The following is a 13,995-nucleotide window of genomic DNA, read 5'->3' as shown; positions in this document are numbered from 1 at the left end:
TAGTGACCTTTGTCTTAAGTCAATATCAAGTCAAAATATAAGAAAGTGATTGACTTTCTTGCATTTCATTTGTTCATCTGTAATGCTGGGGGAAATAGTGTGTTTTCTGATGGTGCCTGAATCACTGTCCATGACTAAGGAACTGATGTGCATACACATGTGTTACAAACTGTTTTCTTCCTGTCCTAGTTTGTTTGTTTTTCCTTCTTTTTATAAAATGAAATATTCTTTTCAGTATTATTTGAATTTGATGTATCTTCTGATCTACAAGTAATGTGTGTGTTTCATGCATTCTTCCCTGATTTCTACCCTGTATTTCACTACTGTAGAAATCATACTCAGCTGAATAGGCAGCTTTCTATTGTGCTTTGTCCATGTTAACTGAGTAGACCTTAAGTATAGTATTGAGAGCTGTGTGGGGACTACTGCATTTTATCTGTAGATTCATATCCCTAAGTATGGTCAGAAGAAACAGACATATTATCATTTAGACAATTGCATTTCTCAAACCTTTCAAATCCATTCTCACTATAGAGGTAAAAGAGAGAGTGAACTTGAAATGATTTTCTCTAATATATTGTCAGGTTTCAGAGTAGCAGCCGTGTTAGTCTGTATCTGCAAAAAGAACAGGAGTACTTGTGTCACCTTAGAGACTAACAAATTTATTTCAGCATGAGCTTTCGTGAGCTACAGCTCACTTCTTCGGATGCATAGAATGGAACACACAGACAGTCTGTGTGTTCCATTCTATGCATCCGAAGAAGTGAGCTTCTGTGTGTTCCATTCTATGCATCTGAAGAAGTGAGCTGTAGCTCACCTAAGCTCATGCTGAAATAAATTTGTTAGTCTCTAAGGTGACACAAGTACTCCTGTTCTAATATATTGTGTGTGCTACATTAGTCTCTATGGCAACTACATAGATGCATCTATTCTGGAGTTTCACTTGTGGATATTTTTAATGTCTCTTTAAATTAAGGTTCCGGATGGAAACCTCAAATGTAAATATTTCTTCGTTCTTTAATTTTAGGATCACCTTAGATAGCTGCCTGAGCAAAATATCTTTTGTTGGTGAAATTCTTAAATTGATTTCCTAATGAATAGACAGTCCAGAGGTTGATTTTAAAAAAAAACCTGTGTGAGGAGATAGCAATACTGTACCATCTTCAGAAAGGTAAATATTAAACTCCCCCAAAAGTTGATGGACTTAATAGGAAGACACAGAGTACAGTGATTGCATGTTTGTTATTGTAATGAGAGAGACAAGGTGAGTGAGGTAATATCTCTTATTGGACCAACTTCTGTTGGTGAAAAAGACAAGCTTTCAAACTACACAGAGTTCTTCAGTCTGAAAAAGGTAATTGGAATGTCTCAGCTAAATACGAGGCGAGGCAGATTGTTAAGCATTAGGAGTAAATGCCTGTTGCAAGAGACCATTTAAGGTGCCGTGAGCAATTAGGACAAGCATTGGGCAAGGAAGGGTTAGTTGGTTACAGATTGTTGTAATGAGTCGTAACAAGAGTATCTTTGAGTCCATGATTTTTAGTCTAGCTGAGTTGTGAATTCAGGTTCCTAGGCTCATCTTTTGAAGGTGTTGTGCAGATTTCCTTTGAGGATGAGGACTGATAGGTCAGATATAGAATGATTGCTTTGTGAAAAGAGTTCGCCCATGGGTAATAGCATGTTTTTTTCTTTTATCATTCTTCTGTGAGTTCATTCGGAAATGTAGTGATTGTCTAGTTTCATGCACATAGTTGTTGTTGAGGCATTTGATGAGGCATATCACATGTTGTGATAGACATGTATAGGACCCATGGATTTTGAAAAGTGTGTTGTGAGGGGTATTGATCATTGTAGCAGTAGAGATATATCTGGCCATTTTGCATCTGCTGTTATTGCAAGGTCTGATGCCGCTTTGAGTTGGTCTCCTGTTGGGAGCTTACTTCTGATGATGAGCTGGCAAGGCTGAGAGTTTGTTTGAAGGCCAAAAAAGGGGGTTCAGGAAAGATTTCTTTCAGGATGTGGTCCCCATCAAGTATGGCTTGTAATTGTTCAATGATACCCTGTGTGGGTTCCAGTGTGGGGTGGTAGATGAGGACTAGGTGTGTGTGTGGTCAGTGGTTTTGTTTTGTTTTCTGTGTTTTAAGCATGCGAAGTTATATATACACCAGACTTTCTCCTTGGAGCATATTCTGTGGGATCTGAGTGCTGGGCTTTAGATAACAGATTTCTTGGTATGTCTGGGGTGGTTACTTGATCTGTGGAGGTGAGTGTGGTGATCTGTGGGTTTCTTGTATATAGTTGTATGTAGGGTTCCACTGTTTGAAGCTGATCATGCTGTCCAGGAAGTTGATGCTGGTGTGGGGGTATTCTAGAGAGAGTTTGATGGATGGGCGGTGGCTGTTGAAGTTGTAGTAGAAATCTATGAGGGAGTTTAAATTGTCTGCCCAGAGGTTGAAAATGTCATTGATGTATCTCAGGTATATAATTGGTTTCCTGGCACATTTTTCCAGAAATTCTTCCCTTAAGGAGGTTAGCATATTTGGGATCCATCCTACTGCTCGTGGCTGTTCTCATGGTTTGGACAAAGTGTTTATTGTGAAATGTAAAGTTGTTATGGGTGAGGATGAAATGGATGAGTTTGGCGATGTTTGGGATGGATATCTGAGTGCTGTCCATTGTCTTGTTGATATTTGAGACAGACAGTGATGCTGTCCTGGTGAGGGATGTTGGTATATTATTGTAACGGAAATGTAGGGTTATGCTGTGGCTGTTAAGCAAGATATATAAGGAGGAGGCTCCATGCTAGCTTGGGCAAACTGTTTCTGGGACCACTGGGAAAAACACATGAAAGAACAATGGCTGTGACCCCCTTTAATAGAATGTAGTATGTGCTCCCTCTTCCTGCACTGGTCCGGAACATCACCCAGCTGCTCTGGGGAGTCTAGCCAACAGAGGAGATAGATTTTCCTGGTTCTTGCACTTGGGGATCATGAGGACTGAGGCTATGGGCTGCTCAGCTGAGCAAAGAGTGGAAGGTTCATTGTTCCCACTTAGCTGCCCTTCCACACCCTTACAGGGCCAGATACAGATTGGCCCTTAATGTTTACAAAAAGGATCCCAGAGCAGTTATTCAGAAGTGTGTTGTAGGCACATTTCTAGTTGTATAGAATGATGGAGATTATAATGGTGGGTGTGGGAAAATTGTAGAATAAAAGGCTATTTCACCAAATGTAACAGCTCTTTCCATTGCAAATCCCTCAACATTTAAACAACAGTCAGGAAGAATTGATGAGAGGATGCTTATCTTTGTATCCCATTTGAAAAAAGAAACCCCATTAAAAATCATTTACAGAATTTTTAGTTAAGCAAAATTTTCATTTAATCTATTTTATACTAGCCATTTTTATTTTTTGAATGGCCCCAGCATGCTTAAAGGGCTGTTGTCATGTGGTGTCGGCCCAAAATGTGTCTTGACATCAAATGGTTGTAATCTCAGGGAAGTGGAGAATGTATTTTTGTTTCTAGATACACCGCTACCTCGATAGAACGCTGTTCTTGGGAGCCAAAAAATCTTACTGTGTTATAGGTGAAACCGCGTTATATTGAACTTGCTTTGATCCACCGGAGTGCGCAGCCCCCCCCCCCCGGAGTGCTGCTTTACCGCGTTATATCTGAATTCGTGTTATATCGGGTGGCGTTATATCGGGGTAGAGGTGTATGTTTAAAAATCTGCTTGGTAACTGGAAAAGGTTACAACAAAAAATACAATATCTCTTGCTTTGTTAGTGCATTGATTTTGTGTAAATCTATGCTCTGGAACTCCCTATGCTGTCTTGAGTCACAGTTAATCAACAAATATTCTGCCCAGAGCTGAGCACATTGCTTCTAATGTCATTGGTGGAGCTGGTGCACCAACAGAGGAATAAAATAGAGTAATATTAGTTTTTAATCAGTGTTTAAAACACAGGATGTTGGGGAGACAATATCCGTTAGATGCTGATGCTTATATACTGAGGTGGTGCTGGAGGCACCATGTAAATATCTAAGGGGGTGCTTTTTGTTTTTGTTTGTTTGTATTTCAAACGGGAAAGAACCACAGTTGAAGTCAGGGGATCATTTTTTGTTCACATGTTTGGTGGATTATGTCAAATTAAGAGTAAAAATAACTCAAAATAATTCAAAAAGGAGTGCTTGCACCTAAGAAATTAGTTCATTTTTCCAGATGGCGGTATTAGCATTTGTCTTCATATTCAGCTTCTGATATTACTATTGCTGAGTTCCTAAGTCACTTCACTAGGCATTTACACTACTGGCTTGTTTGTCTAACTGTCCCTCTTTTTTTTTACAGAGTTCTAAAATAACACAGGGAGATTTTTACATAATGATTATTTAGGTGGGAGGTCTTGCAAACCTTTTAAATACTATTCTTATATCACAGGGATCGGCAACCTTTGGCCCGTGGCCCACGAGGGTAAGCACCCTGGCGGGCTGGGCCGGTTTGTTTACCTGCTACGTCTGCAGGTTCGGCTGATCGTGGCTCCCACTGGCCGCGGTTCGCTGCTCCAGGCCAATGGGGTCCGCGGGATGCAGCGCGGGCTGAGGGATGTGCTGGCCGCCGCTTCCCTGGTGAACCGCGGCCAGTGGGAGCCACAATCGGGCGAACCTGCGGATGCGGCAGGTAAACAAACTGGCCTGGCCCACCAGGGGGCTTACCCTCGCGGGCCAAAGGTTGCCGATCCCTGTTATATCACCTGCTGCTGCTAATCTTTTATATGTAATAGGTCAGAATTACTGAATTTGGTAACATATTTAAAATGGTAAGAAACTCTGTCTCTTTTACAAAGCACCTATCACTGTACCATCCAGGCACATTTAACGGCAACATTACTGAAGTGTTAAGTTAAACCATTTTTACACTTTTACCATACATTCAGGAAAAGAAAAAAGCATCTTGAATATACTGTGCTGCTGGCTAACTCATAGATTTTAAGGTCAGAAGGGACCATTATGATCATCTAGTCTGACCTACTGCACAATGCAGGCCACAGAATCTCACCCACCCACTTCTATAACAAACCCCTAACCTATGTCTGAGTTACTGAAGTCCTCAAATCGTGGTTTGAAGACCTCAAGCTGCAGAGAATCCTCCAGCAAGTGACCCGTTCCCCATGCTGCAGAGAGAGGCGAAAAACCTCCAGGGCCTCTGCCAATCTGCCCTGGAGGAAAATTCCTTCCTGGCCCCAAATGTGGCGATCAGTTAAACCCTGAGCATGTGCGCAAGACTCACCACCCAGCATCTAGGAAAGAATTCTCTGTAGTAACTCAGATCCCGCCCCATCTAACATCCCATCACAGACCACTGGGCATATTTATCTGCTGATAATCAAAGATCAATTGCCAAATTAATTGCCAAAATTAGGCTATCCCATCATACCATCCCCTCCATAAACTTATCAAGCTTAGTCTTGAAGCCAGATATGTCTTTTGCCCCCACTACTCACCTCCTTTTATCTCCACTAAGCCAGAGGGCCTGCCTTTTATAGTTCCAGTTACTATCATGCCCCTCTGCTTCCAGCGAGGTGGCTGCAGGTATCCCGGTTCCGCCTACCAGGGGCGGTCACAGTTCTCTCCCCACCTGTCAGGGAGGGAGACCATGCCCCCTCACTACACCCCTCCCTCAAGTCAGTAGGAAAGCTATGTACAGGTTGCACCACTTTAAATCGATATTTTTGTTTCTATAGTAAACTTATTTTTTTCAGTTGTCATTTAATTGTCATCTTTCTAAAATAATGTGCATAAAAGTCTTCAGCCAAAATTCCCAAGATTGTTTTCACAAAATTTACTGAAAACTTTTTAGGGTCTCTGTGTATGTTTTGTTTTGCCTGTATTATATGGGGCTATTGGAAACTCTTTTCCTTCCCCCATTTCCCACTTTATCCAATTTTTTTATTTTGGTTTAACAGGCATCCTCCAGTTTGGATCTGACCTAGAGCTATGCAAGAGTTTCTCAGATATGGGAATTTGTGTCCAAACACACTTGTTCATCTTTTCACCCTTTTCTAGCACAAAGATTTGTAACACAACAGCTTCTTGCGACTCATAATGTCAGTTGCTTTGTGTTTTGGCATAGTTAGAACATTAGACAAATTACAGAGGGTTGATATTTTCATTGTTAACCCATTATTGAAATAGTGACCGTGATGCACTATGAGTAATCTATAGATTAACTACTCCTACTGCATTCATGCTCCGTATGTCACCAAACTACAGCAGGCAGACATAGCTCATATTTCCATTAAAGCTGAACTAGTCCCAGTGGGCACTTTTTGGAGTGACTCAAATCAGGGAAAGCAAATGCTGAAGTGTGAAACAGTCCATTATTTTGAGCCCTGAAGGTGTTACTAACTCCATTCCAGAAAGTGACAAAGGATAACATTTTTCATTATAATTACAGGTGATAAATCCAATGGGATGGGATGCTTTTGGGTTACCTGCAGAAAATGCTGCAATTGAACATGGGCTGCACCCAGCAAACTGGACACAAAGGTATTTTTTATCTACTTAGGTACTTATCAAATTCACAGTATAAATAATGAACTGTACAGTTGGTTAAATTTTAAAAGCTAAAGTATATCACTGTGATTTTATAAACTCAAGATGTGAACTACTCCAAATAGCAAGTTGTAGAAAACATATTAGCTGCATATTATAAATAAGGCCCAACCAAATTCACAGTCCATTTTGGTCAATTTCACAGTCATAGGATTTAAAAAATCGTAAATTTCATGATTTCACTTATTTAAATCTGAAATTTCATGGTGGTGTAATTGTAGGGGTCCTGACTCAAAAAAGGAGTTGTGTGTGTGTCTGGGGGGGGGTTGCAAGGTTACTGTAGCGGGGATTGCAGTACTGCTACCCTTACTTCTGCGCTGCTGCCTTCGGAGCTGGACAGCTGGAGAGCGGTGGCTGCTGGCCAGGAGCACAGCTCTGAAGGCAGAAACATCGCCAGCAGCAGCACAGAAGCAAGGATGGTATGGTATGATATTGAAACCCTTGCTTCTTCTTTGCTGTCTACAGGGCTGAGTCCTTAGTAAGCAGCTGCCGCTCTCCAGCCATCCAGCTCTGAAGGCAATAACACAGGAGTAAGGGTGTTGTGATATGGTACTGCCACTCTTACTTCTGCGCTGCTGCTGATGGGGCGCTGCCTTCATAGCTGGGTGCCTGGCCAGCAGCCACCGCTCTCCAGTCACCCAGATCTGAAGGCAGCATCGGCACCAGCAGCAGCATAGAAATAAGGGTGGCATGGTATGGTATTGCCACCCTTACTTCTGCAGTGCTGCTGGCAGTGGCGTTGCCTTCAAAGCTGGGCACACAACCAGTAGCCGCCGCTCTCCAGCCACCAAGCCTGAAGGCAGTGGAGAAGTAAGGGTGACAAAACCACAACCCCCCTGCAACTCCCTTTTGGGTCAGGACCTCCAATTTGAGAAACGCTGGTCTCCCCCCTAAAATCTGTATAGTATAGGGTAAAAGCACACAAAAGACCAAATTTCACAGAAGGAGACCAAATTTCACGGTCAGTGACGCCTTTTTCATGGCCATGAATTTGATAGGGCCCTAATTATAAATATGACATTTCCCAAACTCTGAAATCAGAGATAAGAATAAATACAAACCAGTTTATGCTGGAGAAAACTGTTAATGTAGAGTACATAACTGAGGGAGATGACTTCTCTGGCTGGATTTGCTGACATTTTCACTACCAAATTGGGGTTGGAAGATGATTGATCCTTCGTTTGGGCCTGACCCTGGGAAGTGACAAGCACCTATATTTCCTACTAAGTTCAGTGGGGGTTATGAATGTTCAGAACCTCTCAAAATTGGGCTCTCCTTCTCCTATTACTTATTGTTTGTTTTTTAATAATACTGAACTTTCTCTGACTTAATAAACATTAATTTTTGTAGATGATATGTCTACAAATCGCCTATCTGCAATTATTTTGTTTACCACCTAGAGCAGGGGTGGGCGAACTTTTTGGCCCGAGGGCCACATCTGGGTGGGGAAATTGCATGCAGGGCCATGAATGTAGGGCTGGGGCAGGGGGTTGGGGTGCAGGAGGGAGTGCAGGGTGTGGGAGGGGATGCAGTGTGCAGGAAGGGGCTCAGGGCAAGGGGTTGGGGCACAAGAGGGGAGCGGGATGTACGAGGGGGCTCAGGGCAGGGGGTTGGGGTGCAGGAGGGGTGTGCAGTGTGGCGGGGGCTCAGGGCCGGGGGTTGGGGTGCAGGAGGGATGCGGAGTGAGGAACGGGGCTCAGGGCAGGGGGTTGGGGTGCAGGAGGGATGCGGAGTGAGGAACGGGGCTCAGGGCAGGGGGTTGTGGTGCAGGAGGGGTGCGGAGTGTGGAACAGGGCTCAGGGCAGGGGGTTGGGATGCAGGAGGGATGCAGAGTGTGGGATGGGGCTCAGGGGAGGGGGTTGGGGTGCAGGAGGGATTCAGAGTGCAGGCTCCAGGGTGGCAGCGATGCGCACTGAGGCCAGGGCAGGATCCCTGCCTGCCTTGGCCCTGCGCCGCTCCCAGAAGCGGCCGGCACCACGTCCCTGAGACCCCTGGGGGAGAGGAGGGCAGAGGGATCCGTGCGCTGCCCTTGCCTGCGGGTATCTCCTCCAAAGCTCCTATTGGCCGCAGTTCCCCGTTCCCGGCCAATGAAAGCTGCAGGGGGCGGTGCTGCAGGCGAGGGCAGCGCACGGAGCCCTCTGCCCCCTTCCCCTGCCCCTCCCCAGGGGCCGCAGGGATGAGGTGCCAGCTGCTTCCGCGAGCAGCGCAGGGCCCACGGCGGCATGGATGTGGCAGTCCCACAGGCTGGATCCAAAGCTCTGACGGGCTGGATTCAGCCCGTGAGCCGTAGTTTGCCCATCCTGACCTAGAGGGTGTGGTGGACTTGGCCATGTTTTCATTTTCTACTTTGACCTATTCCCTTCTTTGAAAACATCCTCTGCCCGTACCTTTTCACATTCCTTGGACAGATACTGAGATGGTTTGATTCCTTACCCACTAAAATATTAGAGGAGGCAGTGAAGTCTAATTGATTTTGTTAGAAATAACTAATACTATGCATTGGTAATTTATGCTATTTGCATTATATTTATTGCTTGCATTTTCTTTCTACATTGTCTAGAGGAGAATATAGAAGAAAACAGTTTACCATCTAGCAAAACACTAGGAACTGGCTTTTGTTCTTTTTACTCTCCAGAGATGGAACAAAAGAAGGCCTTATACGTAATGCATGGCAGACAGTCAATTATGTACTACATAAAGGTAGTTCAGAGGAAGTTATAGACGGCTGAACTCATAGAACATTGCACATACACTTGGCTTTACTACATCTGCCCAGTGTGTCCCCTCTGGGCAAATGTATATCCATTATTACCATAGATTACTTATTGTGTTATCTCTGAGGAAGCTGGGCAGTAAATTGGTGATCACCATCTTCTTCCCACCCCCTCCACTAAACCTACTGTAGCCTGAATACAAAACAAGTCTGTCTAAGGTACTTATATGACATCCATCATGGTAGTATCTGAGTACCCACAATCTTTAATGTACTACACCCCTGTTGATGTAGGGAAGTTATTATTATTCCTATTTTACAGATGGGGGACTGAGGCAGAAAGAGGCTAAGTAATTTGCCCAACATCACACAGGAAGTCTATGATGGATCAGTGAATTGAACCTGGGCCTCTTCTATTTTTGCTGCCCTCTTATTTTTAGATGTCCCTCTTCCCTGATAACTCAGCCTGGGCAGTTTTTGTTTCTCTTTTCCTTTAAGAGTAAACTGCTAATGAAACATTTTATATTTATGTAGTTGAGTCCATACATCTCAGAAAAAAATACAGTTAAGCCTCTCATAATAACATTAATTTGCCCACATCTGTCTATACGTTTAAAATAACTGCACATATTTGCATTTATTAGTTTAATGTGAGAGCCCTGGTATTGTTATGGAAGCCTTATCTTTAGCATTTCCTCGTTTATTTCTCCTTCCCCCTTGATATGCTAATAGTTTCTGTTGACAAAGTAGTCAATCCTGTAAATCTCTTTAATACTGAAATGTGTGCTATTAACTTGTTTAATATTTAAACACTCTAAGACTATTATAACAGAACTGTTTTTAAACAAATTAACAATTCATTGTTGAAACTGCTTACAGTAATACACTGAAACTAAACCCACATTTGCATTTCCTATTATTTTTATTTGTACTACATCATAAATGTGGGAGGGATAGCTCAGTGGTTTGAGCATTGGCCTGCTAAACCCAGGGTTGTGAGTTCAATCCTTGAGGGGGCCACTTAGGAATCTGGGGCAAAAATTGGTCCTGCTAGTGAAGGCAGGGGGCTGGACTCAATGACTTTTCAAGGTCCCTTCCAGTTCTAGGAGATTGGTATATCTCCAATTATTACTTTTTTTTTTTTTTTTATAAAACTACTAAATGTAAATAATTAATAACGAACCTCAGTTAAGTTGTCCACTGTGTGTCTCTTTTCCTCTTTTAAAAAACACAACAAACTAAGGCCAGGTCTGCACTGGAAACTTTTGTATATAGGTCGGTTGTGGTGTAATTTTTTTTAATGACACTTTTATACCAGCAAATGGCCTGGTATAGATGCAGTGGATGTCTCCCAAGTCCTAGGTGTGTACCCTAGCCACTGGACCATCCTTTCTCTCTAACTAAACTGGAGTATTTCCTAACCAAAATAAAAAGTTAAACATTTCCAAAATGTTAATTCTTACCTTTAATTTCCATAGAAATGTAAACATTTATGACCATCCTATTATGTTCCACATTGTTATGCCATGTAGGGGGTGCATATTGGGGAATCCTCCTTCAATCCCTCTGCCAGGATTGGTGGAGAGCTGGTGTGCAGGCCTCCATGCATTGGGAGGAGTGTACTGACCACCGACAAAGGGAAGATATTGTGGTGATTCTCTTCAGTGAAGAGACTTGAGAGCAAATAATGCCAATATTAGTTACATTTTTAAAGAAATTCCTTTGCAGTTTCTTGCATGCTGCTCCTAGGAAATGGGAGGAGCTGCCTGTAAATATCCACAATGCCACTGCGTTATCCACCTTCAAATCTCTCCTTAAAATGTGACTGCCATGATGCCTACAAATCACTCAGCAGTGGTAAGGCAGTTGTTAAGAAGATGTCACAACACGTTGCACTTATCACTGTCGTCTCAGTGTTACCGGGCACTCCCTCTGTTTCTTGTATTCTCCTAATAGGTCTTGTCTTATATTTTGATTAAGCAATTTGGGCTAGGGTAAGGTATGTGTACAGTCTGTAGCGCTATGAAGCTGGAGTCTCTAGGTTCTACTGCAATACATATACTAAATAATAATGGGAAAGCATGTTCTCCAAAACTAAAAGTTGTCCTCTTCTCTTCAGTTACACTCAAGGTAATGGCAAAAATCAGTGTGTAGTATAGATGGTCATTGAAGGTTGAACCAAAATGCACAGGAGGCCTTTAAAGTGGTCACATAAGAAGGATTTGCCTATTAGACAACTACTTCAGTTGGACTGCATATGTAGGATAATGATATTTAGCCGTTCTGTAGTGCCTTTGAGGGTCAAAGAGCTTTACAGGCATCTGATAACAAATGTATTACATAATCAACAATAGTTAGGAATATTCTTTAATACTCTTAATTGTTCCATATTTTTCTTTTTTGCAGTAATATTAAACACATGAGGGAACAGCTTGATGCACTAGGTCTGTCTTTTAGCTGGGAACGGGTAAGCTTTTTTTCTCTTTAAGTGTCTGTTTTGTTTATGTATGAAAATTATGCAAAATGGAATCTGTATAATTTTAGGTAAAATAGAAACTGTAAGACATAATCTGGGATGGTCACTGCTTCAGACTGTTACACAGCATAATTATACTTGAAACACATTTGGAAAACTTTGTTGCCAAACTTTCCCCATTTTTGAGATACTCACTGACACCACTCTTTTCCACATAATGTGGGGGATGAAGGAAACACTCCTTTTCTTTTAGCATTCATCTCAGTTTTGCATTAGAATAATTTTTCCCTTTGCTTTTTTGCCTATCTACAGTAGAACTTCACAATGCCATAATTAAGGCATTGTATCAATAGTTTTTATAAGCCCTATGTTTGTGTGCCCTAAAATATTACCTGTAAGCAGAAATTTGCCATATTTGCACTCCCTCTGTCCCTCCCCCTTTTCTGTGGTTGTGGTTATCAGAAAGTAAACAAAAAAGTTAAACTTCTTAAAAAGACACTGCTATCTAAATTTTTTTAATGTCTTTGGTTTATAAAGTAAAGAGTGCTAAGTGAAGTCCCTACTATGATATGGCACTGTGGAAGAGAAGGATAAAATAGCTAATACATACATTGGCTGTAAGTCCATGTATGGTAAGAAATTGTTATAAGGACTTGTACTACATCTATCAGTAAATGTGTTAAAATTAGTCTAAATAATAAACCTAAGTGCTCTTAGGAACCTTTTCTGTTTGTTGGATAAATGGTTTTCCATTTAAATATTTTTCAAATATTGATTTATGTGGTAGTTTGTGGTATGAAATTCCTTATAGGAATTAATGTGTTTTTAATTTTTAAAAAGATGTAAAGACATGATAGATCAGAGATGGAAAGGAAAAATTAGAAAGAATTTTTTGCTTATTAACCCTGCCTCTTCTCTCTTGTCTTAGGTGTGTGTATTTGAAATGTACACTATGATGTATGTCTGGCCTTACACAATATATAAAATATATCAGTCCAGTTCACAGAGTTGTGTATGGCTGAATGCACGCTTCATAAAGTGTGCATTGAATGAGACAGGGCTGCTGTGCATTGTAAGATGTATATTTTCAGATGTGCTTTTCTAATATGCACATATTTATCATGTGCAGGGAGTGAAGAAACTGTTCAAAAACAGTTTTTTTAAATGCTGGATTATTCTGTTGTTTAAGAGACTGTAAAGCACTAGCCTGTATTATCGTAGTTGTCTGTATCACCACTGGAGCGAGGGTAGGAGGGAAGCACATTGGAAGCTGGAAGATCTGTTTAAAACAGAAGTGCTTGAGAAGCAGCTGTTACCAAGGCTTTTAAGGTAAAGAAAATCAGACAAAAGACTGTGCTATTATGGAGATAAGAATGAACATTTATTTATTTCTGAAGCACCGTACATTGCAGGGTTGTTGCATTTACCAATAGATTGAAGTTATTCACTACCTTTGAATTCTCAGTGGTAAACTTTTAATTATTACTTTAGTATGATTCTGCATAGAAAGGCAGAGATGTTAATCTTGGGTTTTTATAGCAGGACTATAGCTCAGAAAAGAGAGAGGATTTGTTTTTAGCATGCCAGTATAAGACCTGCCCTCGATTTTCATTAGCCTTAGAGGTAAGAATGCTTAGTTACATGGATAAAGTCTCAGAATCATGCCACCACATGTTGCAATGAGATCATTGTTGCTGTTTTAGTGAGATTACAGTTCCCCTGCATAGCCAAGAAGTTGCTTTGGGAAGAACAGGCTAGGAGAGGATACATGGTTCACATCTAAATTTTTCCATGTATTTGTAAGCTTTTTCATGTTCGAGAGAGATTTTTCTATACATGTAATGAGGAAACTTTTCAGATCATTAAACCTTTGTGTACCTACTATAGTGTATCCTAAAAAGTTAAGTATACTATTGCAGATGGACATTCTGACCTCTCCTGAAAAACTATCTACTATTTAGATCTTTTACATAACTTTGAGACATTGGCTAATAGATAAAACTGGCTATTTCTGGGATGTTGGAAACTGAAATTGGAAGGGTATACGGCTGTTGCAAGACAGGGTTGTCAGCAGGGCCGGCTCCAGACCCCAGCGCGACAAGCACGCGCGTGGGGCGGCACTTGCCGGCAGGGGCGGCAGATTGGCCAGCGGACCTGCTGCAGTCACGCCTGCGGGAGGTCCACCGGAGCCCCG

General features: G+C 41.9%; 1 protein-coding gene across 1 annotated transcript in view; it reads left to right on the top strand.

The window, feature by feature from the left end:
- The window catches only part of LARS2 (leucyl-tRNA synthetase 2, mitochondrial), a 127,429-nt gene that overhangs the window by 20,892 nt on the left and 92,542 nt on the right, over window positions 1-13,995 (top strand). Inside the window, exons 4-5 of the mRNA XM_039523461.1 lie at window positions 6,455-6,546; window positions 11,732-11,792. Of these exons, the coding sequence (XP_039379395.1) occupies window positions 6,455-6,546; window positions 11,732-11,792 (153 nt within the window). The remainder of the gene's footprint in view (window positions 1-6,454; window positions 6,547-11,731; window positions 11,793-13,995) is intronic.

The sequence above is a fragment of the Mauremys reevesii genome, linkage group 2 (assembly GCF_016161935.1).
Source record: "Mauremys reevesii isolate NIE-2019 linkage group 2, ASM1616193v1, whole genome shotgun sequence".
Lineage (NCBI taxonomy): Eukaryota > Metazoa > Chordata > Testudines > Geoemydidae > Mauremys > Mauremys reevesii.
Note: the sequence above shows the minus strand (reverse complement) of the source record. Positions and strands in the feature narration are given on the sequence as shown.